This window comes from Chinchilla lanigera, unplaced genomic scaffold (genome assembly GCF_000276665.1).
Source record: "Chinchilla lanigera isolate Chin_1 unplaced genomic scaffold, ChiLan1.0 scaffold00022, whole genome shotgun sequence".
Lineage (NCBI taxonomy): Eukaryota > Metazoa > Chordata > Mammalia > Rodentia > Chinchillidae > Chinchilla > Chinchilla lanigera.
The window spans coordinates 3063427-3080142 of record NW_004955423.1 but is presented as its reverse complement, the minus strand read 5'-3'; the positions used below and the strand labels follow the sequence as shown (position 1 = coordinate 3080142).

The 16716-nt window shown below is 34.7% G+C and overlaps 1 protein-coding gene across 3 annotated transcripts in view; it reads right to left on the bottom strand.

Moving 5' to 3' along the window:
• Hfm1 (HFM1, ATP-dependent DNA helicase homolog) overlaps positions 1–16716 on the bottom strand; it is a 94669-nt gene that overhangs the window by 8249 nt on the left and 69704 nt on the right. For all 3 annotated transcript variants that reach the window (XM_005385067.2, XM_013514356.1, XM_013514357.1), the window contains 6 exons: positions 12711–12791; positions 12348–12463; positions 10399–10478; positions 9183–9277; positions 2393–2638; positions 941–1031 (listed from right to left, as the gene is read on the bottom strand). In XM_005385067.2, the coding sequence (XP_005385124.1) occupies positions 941–1031; positions 2393–2638; positions 9183–9277; positions 10399–10478; positions 12348–12463; positions 12711–12791 (709 nt within the window). The remainder of the gene's footprint in view (positions 1–940; positions 1032–2392; positions 2639–9182; positions 9278–10398; positions 10479–12347; positions 12464–12710; positions 12792–16716) is intronic.

Genomic DNA, 16716 nt, shown 5'->3' with positions numbered 1-16716 from the left:
GAATCCAACTTGATCGTGATGTATAATTTTCTTGATAATTTGCTGCATTCTGTTTGCTAGTATCTTATTGAGTATCTTTGCATCTATATTCATTGAGGAGATTGGTCTGTAGTTCTCTTTCTTGGTTGGGTCTTTCTCTGGTTTTGGTATCAGTATGATGCTTGCCTCCAGAAATGAGTTAGGGAGTAGATCTTTTTTATTTTGGATTAATAAATATTATATATATATATGTATATATAAAACAAGGAATTAAATAGTTTTAAAAGGATATCAAAGGAAAAACAGGTGTACTTTCCACTCCAGCTCCTTGGCCCCTGCAGGCCTTCCCTGGAGCAACTTCTAACACCAATTTCTTAGAGGCTTCTGGATAGGATCTATTTTTAAACCTATTTATCTTGTGTTGGTCACTTCTAAATTTCCAAAATTATTTGTAGTTTTTAAAAGGTGTTACACAGAAAATTGTGCTTTGTTATCTTCCCACTTGTGATTTATCTAATTTTTGCTTCTCTACACTCACAGCTTAGCTCTACTTTTTTGATTATATCTGTCTATTCTATCAGACTTGAAGTTAGAACCAATGAATGGAAATGAGAAAATGACAAATTTTAGGACAATATTTTAAAAAGCTATTGAGTGGTCTGAGAGATTCAAACATGGCTCCAGTCCACAGACTATGATTCAGTGGGATTAGGTGGGCCCAGGAATGTGCATTTTTAATATGCAACCCTTAGGTGGTTTTGTTGCAGGTGGTTTGACAACAGCACTTTGAGAAACATGTCTCTAAGGTTAAGAGGGTTCAGGTTAAAAAAAAAAAAAAGAGGGTTCAGGTTGGTAATATCTTACAACTTCTCGGACATCTAATGACTTGATTCCTATGTCCAATTATATGTCAAAAGAATATAAATTTGCAAGAATTACAAACTAAAGTTCAAAAACTTGCCTGTTTGACATTTCTCTTTGGAATTTGCTCTTTGACTCCTGGAGGGGTAATTTACTTTCCCTGGTACTTGATCTTAAAGTGTTTCCAAATCCTACATAAAGAGATAACATTTTAAAATAAAATGTCAGGAAACAGCTGAATGAAGTGTTCATACATTCTACAAGAATCTCTCCAACAGATATGATCTGATTAAGAAAGCAATGCCTAACAATCAAATTTAATTTCTTAGAGAAAATAATGGCCCACAGCTAAGAGAATAAAACTATAAAGCACATAGGTTAGCTTTTTAGTCCACCACTATGGACTTATTTCTTTTTTAACTCAGGTAAATGATCAAGTTGAAATTCATTCAGTATTTTCAAAGGTCTGCATATTTAAAGTGCTATAAATATGGAGGGAAAATAGCATTTACTGAGCTGATCTTCCCAGTGACAAGGCTATACCCTCAAAGGATTAGGCCACCCCCACAATCAGTTGCCTATTAACTTGCAGTGCACAATGATATTTAATCATAAGATAGGGATCAGTAGTTGTGCAGTGATAGAGGAAACTATGCCTAATGATCCAACGTCCTGAGATTTTTCCAGGAGAGTTTTGTGAAGGTAGTCATATTCAAATCCTAATCGGTCTGAGAAAAGCAATAGCTCTTTAGGTAATTCTTAGGGCCCTAAAACAGTATTTCAACTACTAGCTGCTTCCCTTGGAAAGAATTTTTTTAAGAGCACAAAGTGAGGAATATTAAGAAGCAACAAAAGTATAATAATGGGGGGAATAAAACTCTGCACTGAGAAGGCTGAGGAACTGATTTCTTCTGTCAGCCCTCACGGGGTAGAGTATCTCCATTTGTTATCTGGTCAAATAACCAGATTTTCAATTTTTTGTTTTAGTGACATGAAATGAAATTGCCTGTAACTCAAAGAACTAAGTCTCATTACTTCTGGTTTGTATATGATTTAAATGTAGTTTCTCCTACACAAGAAACAAATCCTTTATTTATACCAGAAAAGTCAGTATTTTGACTAGAAATAAAAGTTACTTTATTTTCTATTGAAGCACCTGAATACCTTAAAAAAATCAAATATTTTTATCCTTCACAAATATTAGAAAACCATGTGTGGTAGAATGGACAGCAGGAGAGCCTGCTTTGTGAGGGACAGTTCAATGGTCTGAATTTGTACAGACTCTTCAACAAGACAGAGGAGCAAAACAATAGAAAAAGCTGATTTGCTACATCATCATCATGAAATAACCTTGATCTCTACCCTTGGGGGAGAAAATAGTCTTTGTAGAGGATCACATTTTCAGTTGTCTTAAAAATTGCAGTCTTAATGAAACAAATCTAATTAAACAAGCACATACAAAAAAGGCAAAGAAAATTACTTCTAGGAGCCAAAATAAAAAATAGTCAAAGAATTTCAAATGAAATTACTTCATGCTAAAACATAATTCTACCTGATGCCTTTGTCTTCTCAGTATCAGTTGAAAAGCTAGTAACTTCTATTAAGTTTTCATCATCAAAATCATCCCAAACTTCATCTCCCAATTCAAAGTTCACATTCAAAACTTCTGAAAATGAAGAGTAGCTTTTATCTGCATCTGTCAAATTTTGTTTTCCAGATACATTAAAATTTCTGTTGAACACCGCTGTTTGAGGAGCTTCCTCATTTGAAGTTGTAGAACAGTTCCATCTAGAAAAGTCTGTTATATGTACATATAAAAAAAGAATAGGTACTTTTAAAACCACAAGCATCATTTTATGTTGATATATCAAACATACCTTTCAACTACTAAGCAGAGGTCTTGAGTAATACTTTTCAAAAGCTCTGTGTCAAGCATTTTAAATACTATTGTGTTTATTTAATGTATTAAATGGGCTGATAGTTACACTAAATTTAATTTTCAATGGACTTTAAGACTTTTTTTCTCTTAATTCATGTACGAAAATAACTCTATTCCAAATTAAATTATAGTAGCTTCTAAAATAGTCTTGCTCTTCCATGTCTTGCTTCTTACTAGTTAATTTTGAATGCTGTTATGAAATATATTTCTCTGAAATCAGTCCTTATTTTTCTTCTGGTAAAAAGTTTTCAGTGTTACCATTGTTCCTACCTAGGATTTAGAGTGAGACTATCTGGGTGAACATTTCACCTCTTTTGTTAATCAGCTATATAATTTTAGATAAGTAATTAAAAGTCCCTAAGCCTCGTTATCTCCCTGCAAAATGAGAATAACAATAGCACCAACTTCAAAAATTTGTTATGGTGACTAAATGTCTTCATTTATATAGTTTTGCATAATGATATACTGAACAATATTTGATAACTGTCTTTCAAAAATGCATGCATACATATACATACATGTATATTATCAATCTCAACTGACATAAAGGACTGTACTGCATGGTTTATGAATAATAATATATGCAGTTTGCTTAATTGTAAGTTCTATATAGTTAGCTGATTTGTACTGAATGATTTCATCGCTTTGCCACTCTTCTGTCTATAGCCAAACTATCACTGCACTTGACAAGTGACTATAGTGCTCACGTGAATGTTGTTTGACATGTCTGTTGACTTTAACAAATAAGATGAAAGAAAACATCAAAGTCATATGTAGGGATTTCACTTATTCATCCTTGACTTATGCAGCATCTTTGCTGAAGTAAATAGTAGTTTTCAAACATTGGAAAAATATCCCCTTGATTCTTTTGTGTGTTATTTACAATGATAATGGCTACAAGTACAACACACTCTTATGTTTAATATGTCTCTTAAATTTAAACAATAAATAAAACAATTTAAATTCTGATAGGCAGTATTTACTGATTCAAATAGTAAAAATATGCCACCATAACTAATTTCAAATTACTAATGTAACATCACTGAATGAGAAACTGGGAAGAAACAGTATAGTACTGCACTGCACAGTATTTCCACCATATATGTAAATAACCTTAAGAATACAGATAATAGTAAATCATAGTGAAATAATTAGGAAGTGCTAAGTTCTGCATTTTTCCTTTTAAAAGCATAATTTACTTTACTAAATTTTATATAATTAATCCTAAATAATGACTGAAAGATTTCTGAAAATTTAATAATCATCTCTCACAAACCAGTACTATCTTGCTCTAGATACTAGAGTTCCCTTAACTTTAAATATCCTCTATCTACTTTTTCATTCAAAATATACTTTACCCTTCAACTGTACTTACAACTATAGTTCACATTATTCTAGTTTTGTACACAATACAAACCATGATGCACATAACAGATGTACTAAAAATGGAAATAGATGCAAAGTGCAGTGGAGATGCACAGGAAAGAGCAAAGGGAATAAAAAAGATTGCTGAGGTAAAACACATGAAGCAACAGTAGGACTTTGAACTTGATTAGAGCTGTGACCACAGAGCAGGCAAAAAAGAAAAGCAAGATAGTCTATGAAGAGAGACAGCACGTAAAAGACACAGCCATATGAGAAATCAAAGATGGGAACTATGACTCTTCAGGATTTCTGAAGGACAAAGCAGAATAAGGCAGGACCCAATGAAGTCTCAAAGGCAAGGTAAATACTAGACCAAGGTGAAGTTTATTTGTCATGTTACAGACATTTTTATTTGTACTAACAACAGATAACTTTGAAGATGTTTTAGCAAGAGGTTTGTATGATCTGATATGTCTTTTTGATCAATTGGAATAGTTATGGATTAGAGGATAATAAGATGAAAAACAGAGAAAAAGGTAAAAAGTTACTGAAATACATGACAGAAAAATTAATTCCTAATCTGAGTATCAGTAAAAAAAGATAGAGAGGAAAGAACATATACAAGAGATGTGTAGGAGGCAAAACAAGATTTACTAGTAAATCACATATAGGGTAAGTATTTAGAAGGATTTTTTAGCCCTTAGAAGCTTAGAAGAGAGTTTATTCATTGAGCTAAGGAGAAAATAGAGTGGAATAAGACATAAAGAAGATGGAGTTTGGATGCTGATATTGATAATGTTAGGTGGATATGGCCAGGAAAGTGACTAAATTAGATGGATTTGGAGTTGGAAAGATACAAACTTAGGAAATATTAGAGTATAGTTAGTGATGGAAGACATGGGCTTAGGTAATATAGTCTAGGTGTTGTCTTGAAGTGAGAAAAGAGGAGGTAGAGGAGTGGGGAGAAGAGAAGGAAGACGAAGAAGAGGAAAAAGGAGAGGGGAAAAGGAGAGGTAGAGGACCCTCTTGCAACATCAACAGGAAGAAAAGCCCAAGCAGTCTGAGAAGTAGAAGACAAACCAACAGAATGAGTTAACTAAAACTAAAGGAGACTTCCAAAAGAAAGGGAAGAACAGAAGTATAAAATACTAGAAGTCAAAAAGAATAGAAGTTGAAAAAAATTCACTGAATGACACTTAGGAAATCACTAAATGACCTGAACAAAAGCAGTTTCAAAGTACAGACAAAAGAAAATGGAACTTTTAATGAACGAAAAGTGACCAAGCTATAAGAAAGTGAGCATACAGAATGTAAACTGTCCCTTCGAAATTTTTGTTTTGAGGAGACAATAAGAGATAAAGGGTATAGCAAGAAGATTCTGGTTTTTGTTTGTCTGACATGCTTTCCATTCTTTTAGTAGGAGTAACACTCTTTTTCTTTGGGGAAACATGTCTCTACCATATTCTACACCATCCTGGTGAATCCTTTGCTTGTGATACATTGCCTTTCTTGGGACCTGAAGGATAGAATGATCCAACTGCTCAGGCTCCAGGGATTGATAAAGAATGAAAACATGACTCACATAAGGCCAGGTAGAATGAACTAAGTCTAAAATGCACAGGGAAGACTACCTGTTCCTACTGACGTTGCTAAACTGGGAAGATACAAGTTAGGGACTACCTGCCAAGTGAGAAAGCCTAGTTTACAAATAAAGCCAATAAGCAACAGGCATAGCTAAAAGACCAAGAGAAAGCCAGAGACATGATGAGATCATCCAAGTGCCTGGATCTAGCCAAGATTAAACGCAGACGTATGCTTAGACTTTTCAGTTTACATGAGGGTTAAGGATGGGTGCAGTGGCAGAGAAACACAAGTTGGAATGGCGGTACAAGGGGATAGAGGAACACTGAAGAATTTCAATTCTCCAAAGGCAGAATGGATGTAATTTTGTTTTCTAGAAATGGCATTAGATTGGAAATAGGGAGTTATGGAATCTTTTTCTGTCTCTGCAATTAATTAGATATGTGATTTTGGGCAAGCTATTTAATTTCTCAGAGTCTTGGAGTCTTACACTGTAAAATGAGATGCTGCACAAAGGTCCCTTTCAATTTAAATTTTATGTCAACATTTCTTCTAGAATTTCTAACATTTTTTCCCCTTCTTGAAATCAGAATATAAATGATGAAATTGCCACATTTTCTTAAAATGTTATCAAAAGTGGTATCTGAATACATTTAAAATATGTTTTTCCAACAAAGATAATATGTGAAAAGGAGAATAAACATACCCATTCACTATTATTAGCCACTTAACAGATTTCACTAAGTGTACTTGGGCAGCACATTTGTTTGTGTACTGACTATCCCGAGTGTCGCTTAGGCAGATGTTGAATGTTTTAAGATATATATACCATGTCCAGAAAAATTATTAAATACATTTGATAAAATTGTTATTTTTATCTTATAAAAATTAACCCAAAATGCAATTTTTGGTCATCCTGTATTTAAATAATTGGGCTGGTAAATTGTTAATAGTAATGAGACAGGAGAGAAGGGCTCAACATGACTCAAAATGTACGTATAATTTATTTTCTTTAGGAGCTGGGGATTTAGCTCAGTGGCACAGCGCCTGCCTGGCAAGTGCCTGCCTGGCAAGTGCAAGGTCATGAGTTTGATTCCCGGTACTGGAAAAAAAACAAAAACAAAAACAAAATTATTTTCTTTGTTCCATAGCTGCCCCAAATGCCCTGTACCCAGCTATGGCTACATAAAACACCATACAACTGCTATGGGAGACATTTGTTTTTGTTGTAACAAGTCTCATTTGAAGGTTCATCTAGATAACTGCTCTGCAGTCTCTCTGGATGGCTCCACTCCCTGGAGCTATCTTCAGGCAAGTCTGTAAGGAGCACCTCTCCTACCCCTGCCTAAATGCAGTCTAACACTGCATATGCACAAGCTAGCCTTTTTTCCTCCTATATAAATGATTGCTCTGTACTGTTTATAGGTTAGTTTGTACATCCTTCCTCCTTATGCTGTAGTATAAATCCTAATAAAGCCTCTTTCAGATGGTCTATTTTTTGCCTATTCATGATTTCTATCTCCAATACAACAGGCTGACCTGGAACACTAAGACCTGATAAAACCGTAGGCCACTGGGGCTGATAATGCTGAAAGAGGCTAGCAGCAGAGAATGATGACAATGGAGAATTGGCAGGAGCTGCCATCTTGGTCCCTGGAAGAGTTCCCACTCCGGAGGCTAGAGAGTAGTGAAGGGCTAGTAATGCTAAAAGCTGATAGCTGCTGGCATTCAAAGCTCCAGCTACGGACACTAAAAGAACACTCAGCTGATTGGTCACAGTATCAGATGCTATGCTAAGAGCTTTATATACATTATCTCAGTTAATTATAATATTTCTAAAATTTAATCAGATGAGGGCATTGAGACACAGTGGCTAAGTATACTATGAGGGGTTACACTAAATGGGAGAACTAGATCTTGGACCTAGACAGATTGCTTCCCTCCATCTGTACTATTTGGCTCTTTCATAAAAAATAATAAATAAAATAAAATGGCCCCAGAATACAGTTATTACTGGGGGTTAAAGAATCTAGATGGGGTTTTTCTATCATAATATTAATAAACATAATATAAATTAGATTTGGGATAGCAGGTAGGACAGAAAGAAAGTTATATTATATAGGTACAACATGAAAGTAAGCAGAGGGAATGATAAATTCTGCACACATAAGGGCAGAGAATAAAACAGTAACATAAAGAAGAAACAAGTTAGATAGCTATAGGTTGAAAGGAGATAAAAATAAGAGGGTTGACAATTTTAAAACCTTCTATTTTATAATAATATTCATTCTTTGTACAAGTTGGATAAATACTCTGATTCTCCAGGTAAGATTAGCAGACTTTCTTGATCTCATATTGGGCCTAAAGGCTGCCATGGTATCATTAAGAGGTGGTAGATTTTTTGGTAGTGGTGGGGAAAGCTAGGCAAATGCTGTACCACTGAGGTACATCTGCAGCTTTCTAAGACCTTAAATTATGTCTAAAGAAACCATAAATTGACAGTAACAAAGAAAAGAGTGGCAGCAGAAGTCAATGCCAAACATAAAATTATTTTCAGAAAACTCCAAGCTTATCATGTCTTGCCATTTCATTTTTACCTATATATAGCCACCTGAACAAACAACTCACTGGCCAAAATTATTTCTGAATCATTTTAATACACTAATATTAAGGGCTGGAGATTTAGCTCAGTGGCACAGCTCCTGCCTAGCAAGCACAAGGTCGTGAGTTCAATTTCTGGTACCCGAAGAAAAGACAAAAAAAAAAAAAAAAACCCAAAACAAATATACTGATATTAATAACAATGCTATTAATACCAGGATACAGAGTTATGATAAAACAGACATAGTATTGAGGAATTTATATGAATTATGCATTAATTTATGAAAGACAAAGGTAAAAAGCAAATCTGCATTATAGATCAGCTATATCCCTCAACTTAGGTTACATTCTCATATTATTATAGAAATTATAAGAATCATAGGTGTAAGAATTGAAGAGATAGTAACAGTCACCCATCTAAATCTCTTCATTTTAAAGATAAGACTAAGGTCCAAAGAGGTTAAGCAATTTACCCAAGGTCACACAGCCGTTTTGTAAAATGGGACTAATTTTATAAATATAAAATTATTTTTTATAATTCTAAAGACATATGAAAATTATGCGTTTTTTACTATTCTGTTACTCAAGGATGATTTTTTTCAACTCTTCCTCATATTATCTTTAAATTAAAATAACACTATGTAGGAAAGATATTTATTAACAAAGCTATGACACATAGCAAAGCCATCTGAAATAACAAACCCAAGAATTTGAAATTGGTTTAATAACCCAAGAGAAATATATTGCTAAGTTAAGGGCCATAGTAATTGTAGATGTTGGTTTTTCAATATTACTTGTCAATCTGAAGTAATGATAACATATATGCCATCTCAAGTCAATATCAACAGTAATTTACCTTTGCCTTGATATTCAGATAGTTCTTGCTGAACCTTTCCACAGATTTCATGTTGATTATATTGCTCCATTATAGGCATGTTTAAATATTCTGACCTTTATAAAGATTTTTTAAAAAAATAAAAATGTTAAAGAAAACACAAAAATGAATCTGGACTACTTATTCACATAAATGAAAAGAATATGGTCTATCCACTCAGCATTTCTGTGATAAACTGTGCTCAGCCTGGGTAGCAAAGTGTAAAGACAGAGGTTTAATGGAAAAGACCAAAGTTCAGCAATGATATCTGCTATCAGTACACAATCTTAAAAAATCTACTGTTAATGCTACTTGCAGTCAACTGAGATTTCTAGAAGTAGTACTGGGATTTAGTATTCTGAATACTAAATCCTGTGCTGTACTAGGTATGAAACTGAATATCATCCCGGCATGTAGAATGCCCCTGTCTGATGGGAAAGTGTATATACTATTGTCTTCTAGGCATCATGATATAGGAAAAGAACACTAAGGCCTCTGCTTACTAACTGGGAATATGCAGTTCAATTTTTTCGCCAATAAAATGAAATAAAAATACTTTATTTTGTGAGCCAAATGTCATTAAGGTCAAAAGAGATAATGCACAAAAGTGAAATTCTAAAATATTTTATGTCTGAGGTCTGACTAGTATGAACTGAGTCTCTGAATAGAAAGATAGACTTTCTATATCAACCTGGTTTTTTTCTTTCTTTATTTACTTATTGTTTGTTTGTTTATTTGTTTTTAAGATAGAGTTCACTCTTTAATTCAGGCTGGTAAACTCACTATGTACCCCAGGCTGGCTTTGAACTCCTAGTGATTCTCCTGCCTCAGGCTCCCAAATACTGAGATTATAGGCATGTGCCACTATGCCCAGTAGCTTTCTTTTTTAAAGCATAGTATATTTCTGTCACTTGGTTTAGAAGTCATAGAGCCTAAAGGGATGGACAGGATGGATAGTTGCCTAGGAAAAAGATGATTCAATGAGTGTCCGTATTCCGTAATTGTGGAGTTCTAAATACGTTTAGGGCATGAAAGATAATAAAACCCTTACAACACTGTTGGTTCATTATGGAATTAAATGATTAGTGTGGTTTACTGTGAATAGCTAGTAACCACTTTCCCTGAATAAGTGGTTATGTGGAAGAACAGTGAGCTTAAGATGAATATTTTACCTTTAATATTAACATTATATATTTACCTTGATATACTGGGAAGAGAAGGCTTTGGAATAAAACCAAACTCTTGAAGGTCCACACTATGAGACTTACTCATCTGCATCTATTAATAAAGAAGTACAAAGTCACCTGTCAGTTTCACATGAAAAACTTTTAACAAATAAGGCAAACAGCAAAGTTCTTATTGGAACATAAGGTCCAGAAATCAATGAAACTCAGGCTAGTTCCTAACTCAAATCTCTTTGTCAGACCTGTCTCAAATGTTTGCAATCTTCAAGCTTCAAATATCGTTTTCATGTGAATTATACTCATGTGATATTTCTAGTTCAGCTCTCTGTCCTAATTCTCAATTATATCGAACTGTATGCAGGATATCTTTAGGTAGAGATATTTCACAGGCCTCTATTCAGTATTTCCCAAACTGAATTTATTTTGTCTCTACCCCTTCAAATTTGTTTTCCCTTTAGTGTTTTTACCCTAGAAAGGCCTAACTTTTCTCCTAGTTGCTCAAGTCAGAAAATTGGGCGTCATTTTTTGATCAGTCCTTCTATCTCACTCTTCATAATCAGTGAAGTACTGAGGTAGTTGATCCTTCATTTGAATTTTTTTAGCCTAGTAACTTCTTTCCACTGCTTCTACTACTACCTTAGATGAAGTCATCATTTTGCTTGAATTATTGAACAAACAACCTAATGAGTTTACACATTCCTATACTTTATATCCTTTAATCCCTTCTCTACATTGCAGCCAGAATAATGTTTATAAAATGCAATTCTGATCATGTCACTGATTAAAGCCCATTGCTGGCTTTCCAGTACTTTGGAAGATAAAAGATAAATTACTAAAATAGCAAAAAGGCTTACATGATCTAGCCCCTTCAGTCTCATCTTACCTCTACAGTCTCATCTCACCTCTATAGTCTCATCTCTATCTCCTCCTCTACTTGTAACTGAGCTCTAGACACCCTGTATTACTGAAGCTCCTTTAAATATCTTTCCTGTCGCCCAGACCTTTACACACATTTCTATCCCTTCTTACCACCATTCAAATGCCCCACTTCTCTGTATGTGGTTTATCCTCAGTCACATCTATGAGGAATCTTTTCCTGGCTTATCAAATGTAGACTGCACACACTTTCTATCTAAACTGAAGTGTCTTAACTTCAGTTACAGAATTGCCCATCACACTACACTGAAAAGGCTTGTTTCCCTACTAGTATCTTCTTCCTTCAAGTAAAAATTCTATGAGGGCTGAGGATAAAATTGTTTCATTTTGTTGCTCTATCTTAGCATATTCTTGTTGCTCAGTGAATGTGGAAGGAAAGAAGGAAAATATGGAAGAACAAAGGAACAAAGGGAGGGAGAGGAGGAAGGAAGAAATATTATGTTCATAACAACTGATTCTCTCAGAGAAGGTTATAATCATTTCAAACCCCTTGCCTTTTCCCATTTCCCAACATTCCTCTTCTTTTATCCTCATGACTCAGAGTATTCATTTTTATAAAAGCCCTAGGAAAGAACTTTACTAGGATATGATGTCCTAGGCTTTAGTCTGCTAGTGACTGGCCTAGCAACCAGTAGAAACTCATTTCCTAATCACTTAGAAGAAATACTTTTGCTCAATAATCAACAAGGCACAAAAATCCAAGTCAGCTTTAGACTTCCCAGTCCTATTCAGCACAGATAGAACCCATAAAGGACAAGAACATCTAATTTCAACTTTTGCTGAACCAAGCCAAGATCATATCCTTCTTCTCCCTCTTTTCTGGCTAAAAAAAGCTAATGACATAAGAGGTGTATAAATATGTTCTAAAATTAGTAGGTCAAGACTGACTATAGGTAACTTTCATATTCCTAGTCCAGCTCACAAGTAACTGTAAATTATACTGTGGATACCTACCTAATTGATACATAGAATAAGTTATATTTATATTCATTTAATTGCAGAACAAAGGAATGTTATTAAAACTAACCTTGAGACGTTTAACTGGAGGAAGAGATGAGACAGCATTCCTGTTTCTTAAATCAGATAAATATGAAGAAATTGCTGTCTCTTTTACCTCTGACTTCTGTGCAACTCCAGTTTTACCTATGAAAAGAAATTTTAGATTTTTTTAGATTAAATTTTAGCTATTTTTCCTATAAAGCCAAATTTCTTCAAAATTTTGAATCTACCATTTACTTTTTTCATGCTGCCCACAAAAGAGGCAACTTGAAATCATAATGTTAAATGCAATAAATCAGAAAGAAAATATAGATACTTAGGATGCTATTATCACTCATCAATAATCTTTCACTTTTTAATGCCTGACATAAACTTATTTTATGGAACTCACAGCAATCATGTCCACATGTATGTTTACTTTTACAATGATGATTGCATTCTCTGTTCCCAGGTTTTTTGCAGACAGTCATTCCTAAATTAATATAAGGAAAAGAAACATTTTTATTAATTAATTCTATCTCTTTTCTCTCAGATGGTATAATAGGATTTTTATTTTCACATTTTTTCAAATGTTAACCCATGCAATTTAAAAAAACATATTTCTAATAACATTTAGACCTTGCTCCATCTGGCCACATAAACACTTCTCTCAACCTTCCTGGAATAAACAGAGCCAAATATGACAGAATAGCTATAACAAATTTTGTCCTTAATAAAGTGAGAATGATTGATATTTTAGGTACTGATATAACAATAATAATAATAATAATAATAATAATAATAAAAACTATGGGAGCTGAAAGCTGACATCTAAATCAGTGTTCCCAAACTAAACACAAACAACTTTGAGAGACTCAGATAAGGCCACCCTATGACCACAGTAAAAGACAAAGATAAGGCTGTCATGTAATTACTTTTGAAACTAAACATAAGAACACTCAAGAAACACAAAAATAATGAAATATCTCCCTCTTCTGGCTAGCATAGATGACTGCTATTTTTAAAATCCACCTCCAAGATAAAAAGTACCAAAGTATCTAATCTAGAACTGACCTCTGCTTTCCCTAAACCCTTCCAAGAATTACCAAACACAAGATGAAATCCTGTAAAAAGCTCCTCCAAACTCCAAAATGCTCTGCAGTTCTGCTGGTGATGTGCTTTCATTAAACGAATCTAACATCTCTCCAAGACAGGTGTTTTTGAATGAAAGGCTTTTTAATATTATACTTTGTAAGGAGTGCCATGATTTACTCATTGGGAAGTTGTGCCCCAGGTCATGATCTCACTGCCTCTCACTTAGACCTTAATTTATTTCTTTAAACCCAGTCCTCCAGGCTTCAAATTGCTCTATATATTTTTGCTTAACTAATCCTCCCTAAATTCAACTCTGATGAGATAATTTGCCCACTTAGCAACATTAGCTACTCCTTACTGCCAGCAAAGTCAATTCTATATGCAAGATCCTGTACAATTGGTCAAGCTGTCCTTTCTAGCACACATAATAACCCTACATCCATCAAAACACATTCAACTGCCATTTTTCAAGTAATCTTATTTGTCTACCTTTCTACAACTGTATCTTCTATACTATCTTGTCTTACAGAACCTTTACTTCCTTAACTATCAGAAGTCTAAGTGGGGCGTGCTGGTGTAAGCCTATAATCCCAGCAATGGGGAGGCTGAGGCAGGAGGATTGTTGTGAGTTCGAGGCCAGCCTGGGCTACAAAGTGAGTCCAAGGCCAGCCTGAACTGCATGGAGAGACCCTGTCTCAAAAAGACAAAAAAAAAAAAAAAAAGTCTATTAACTTTCCAGGTAACTCAGGCACCAGCTCTATTATAGAGATGTATTGTGATCACTTCATCCAAAGTAATTTATCTCTCACTTGGACCCCTATGGCTTTTTCCTTGTGCCTTTCACTTATTGTATGCTCCATATATTTAATATATCTATAGGAAAAACACAAGGGTGAGGTACAGGACACGCTAGAGTTAAAAAAATTCATTCTAATACAGGGTCTTATCTGAAAAACAAAACAAGGGTTAAAAACAATATATTTTCTATTTATTTCAGGAGAAAAGATAAAGTGAAATTAACCATGTAAAAGTATTTTGAAATTAAGTACTATGCTTATCTTACATGTGTACTTTATATCTGCTATTACATTAATTCAAGATCATACAAGTAATTTTAAAATTGAAACTGTTCTATGTGATCTGAAGGAGAGGTACATTACGTTATCTGATAACAGAGTGTGCTGTCCTTCTTCCTGGTTGGGGAGAAGACTGAAGAAATGATGGGTGTTAACAAGGCAAAGAGATAGGAGAAACAGAGTTTTGGGCAGAGGCACGAAATATTCTGTCAACTTCTATGACAAGGGAAAACACAGCCCACTGTAGAAAATGAAAGGTTATTGTGGCCTCTGCTCAGCAAGTAAGAAAGAACATATGAAACTGTATTTGTAAAAAAGGTAGCACATGTTTGCAGGAGGACATCTCCACCCTAGCATCCTGACAATTGCCTGTCCCATAGGTCACACAGGTAAGGCTTGATTATTGACAGAATCCCTGTGATCCTGCTTGGAACACGGTAGGAAGGGCAGTCTAGTGAGGAGCAGTTTCTCATTTGACTCCTAAGAGCGTGCAGGAGGCTGCCATGAAGCAGTATCTCATTTGATTTCCTGATCCCAGTAAGGGATCATGGTAGTTTCTACTTTACTTCTTTTGGGTGTAGCTGTAGAATATAACATGGCTTAGCTGCAGCATAAAGTTCACACCTCAGAAACAAAGCAGCCTACCTCCCATTTCATTTGGCCCCTCTCGTTCAGTGTCATCCAGTGGGACCAGAAATGTGAGTAGCTGGTACCATGATGATGTTGCTTTGCTGTCTGTGAAAGTATTAAATTGTATAAATCCACTTGGGTCTCTTGTGTCCTTCCCAGCTAAATCTATAAATGACTATCAGGCCAGACTATATATCAGCTGCCAACACATTGCTGCTAAGGGACTGGTTGACCATGTAACTGTGGAACCTTGTAGGACACGCCAATGATTTAGACCCCAAGAGAGATATTGGAAGCCACTGATGGATTTTAACCAACAAGGAGATACATCACATTTGTACTTTGAAAAATATCACTCTATAGTGTGTAATAGGTAAGAGAGAATTGAGATATAAAGGACACAACAAAATTAGCTAAAAACTACTATAGGAATCTAGGCAAAAAAAATGGTAACTCAGTCTATGGTGATGACAGTAGCTGAGTCAGAAAAAAATGGGGTGATTTGAGACATATTCAAGGTAAAAATAAGTATAAAGAAAAATCAAGTGTAGCACTTTTCTTTCTTGAGAAGCGTATTGCTTTCCCTGAAGTTTTATTGCCTTCCATTTAGCCTGGCAATACCTACCTTAAGTTTCTTAAAGTTCACTCAATATTTCACGAATAAAGATAAATGTAAGAAAACACCTGGCTCATTTTTTCTCCCCTCATAGATACCTCCTTCCCTGAGCCTTCCATTATCCTGCTAATGCAATGGAAGCTTGTCTAATAGCCGTCATCTTGAAACTTCCTTTCATTAAGCTTCTGAGCTGAATCCATTATATCTGGATTCTCTGACCTTTTCTTTCCTGATTAACTCCCTTGTTTTACAGGTGCTGATCCTCAAGCAACTGCCTAAGAATGGATGTGTGAGTTTTGGTTTCCGGACCTTTGAATTTATTAAGTCTTTATTTTACTTTCACACTGATAAAGAGTTTGTTTGGGCTAGAGCAAAGGACTGAAAATTATTTATTCCCCTGGAACTTAAAGTCCATTCTCTTCTATCATCCAGTTTGCTGATGAAAAGACTATTATTACAACCTTGAAATTTGTTTCTTGGAAACATTTATGACTTTATCTACAATGTTCTGAAATGTTGCAAGTATGCTTGATTGTAGATCTTTTGTTCATCCTAATTAGCATTAAGAAAATCTTTTTGATGAGATGATTTCCGTCTCACTTTAGGTCTAGACAGTTTTTTCAATTTTTCCTTCTGAATTATTTGTTTTCTCTTTCTGGAACATTTGTTAGACAAATATTAGGTGCCTAACTTGCCACTTTATCTCTTATGCTTTCTGTCTCATTGTCTTTTTGCTTTCATTTAGACTGAACTGACTTTATCTTCTATCCTTCTAGATTTTACTTGCCTATGCTTGTTCTTTTATGGCATCATATTTTGTTTTGTGGTTGCAATTTAATCTTTAATTTCTCTGAGATTAATACTGTCTTGGTTACTTTTCTCTCATTGCTGAGACAAAATACCCAACTCCCAAAATGAAGGAAGGAAAGGTTTATTTAGCTCACAGTTTGTGGAGGTTTCAGTCCATACTTGGCTGGCTCTGAGGCAGAAGATAGCAAAGC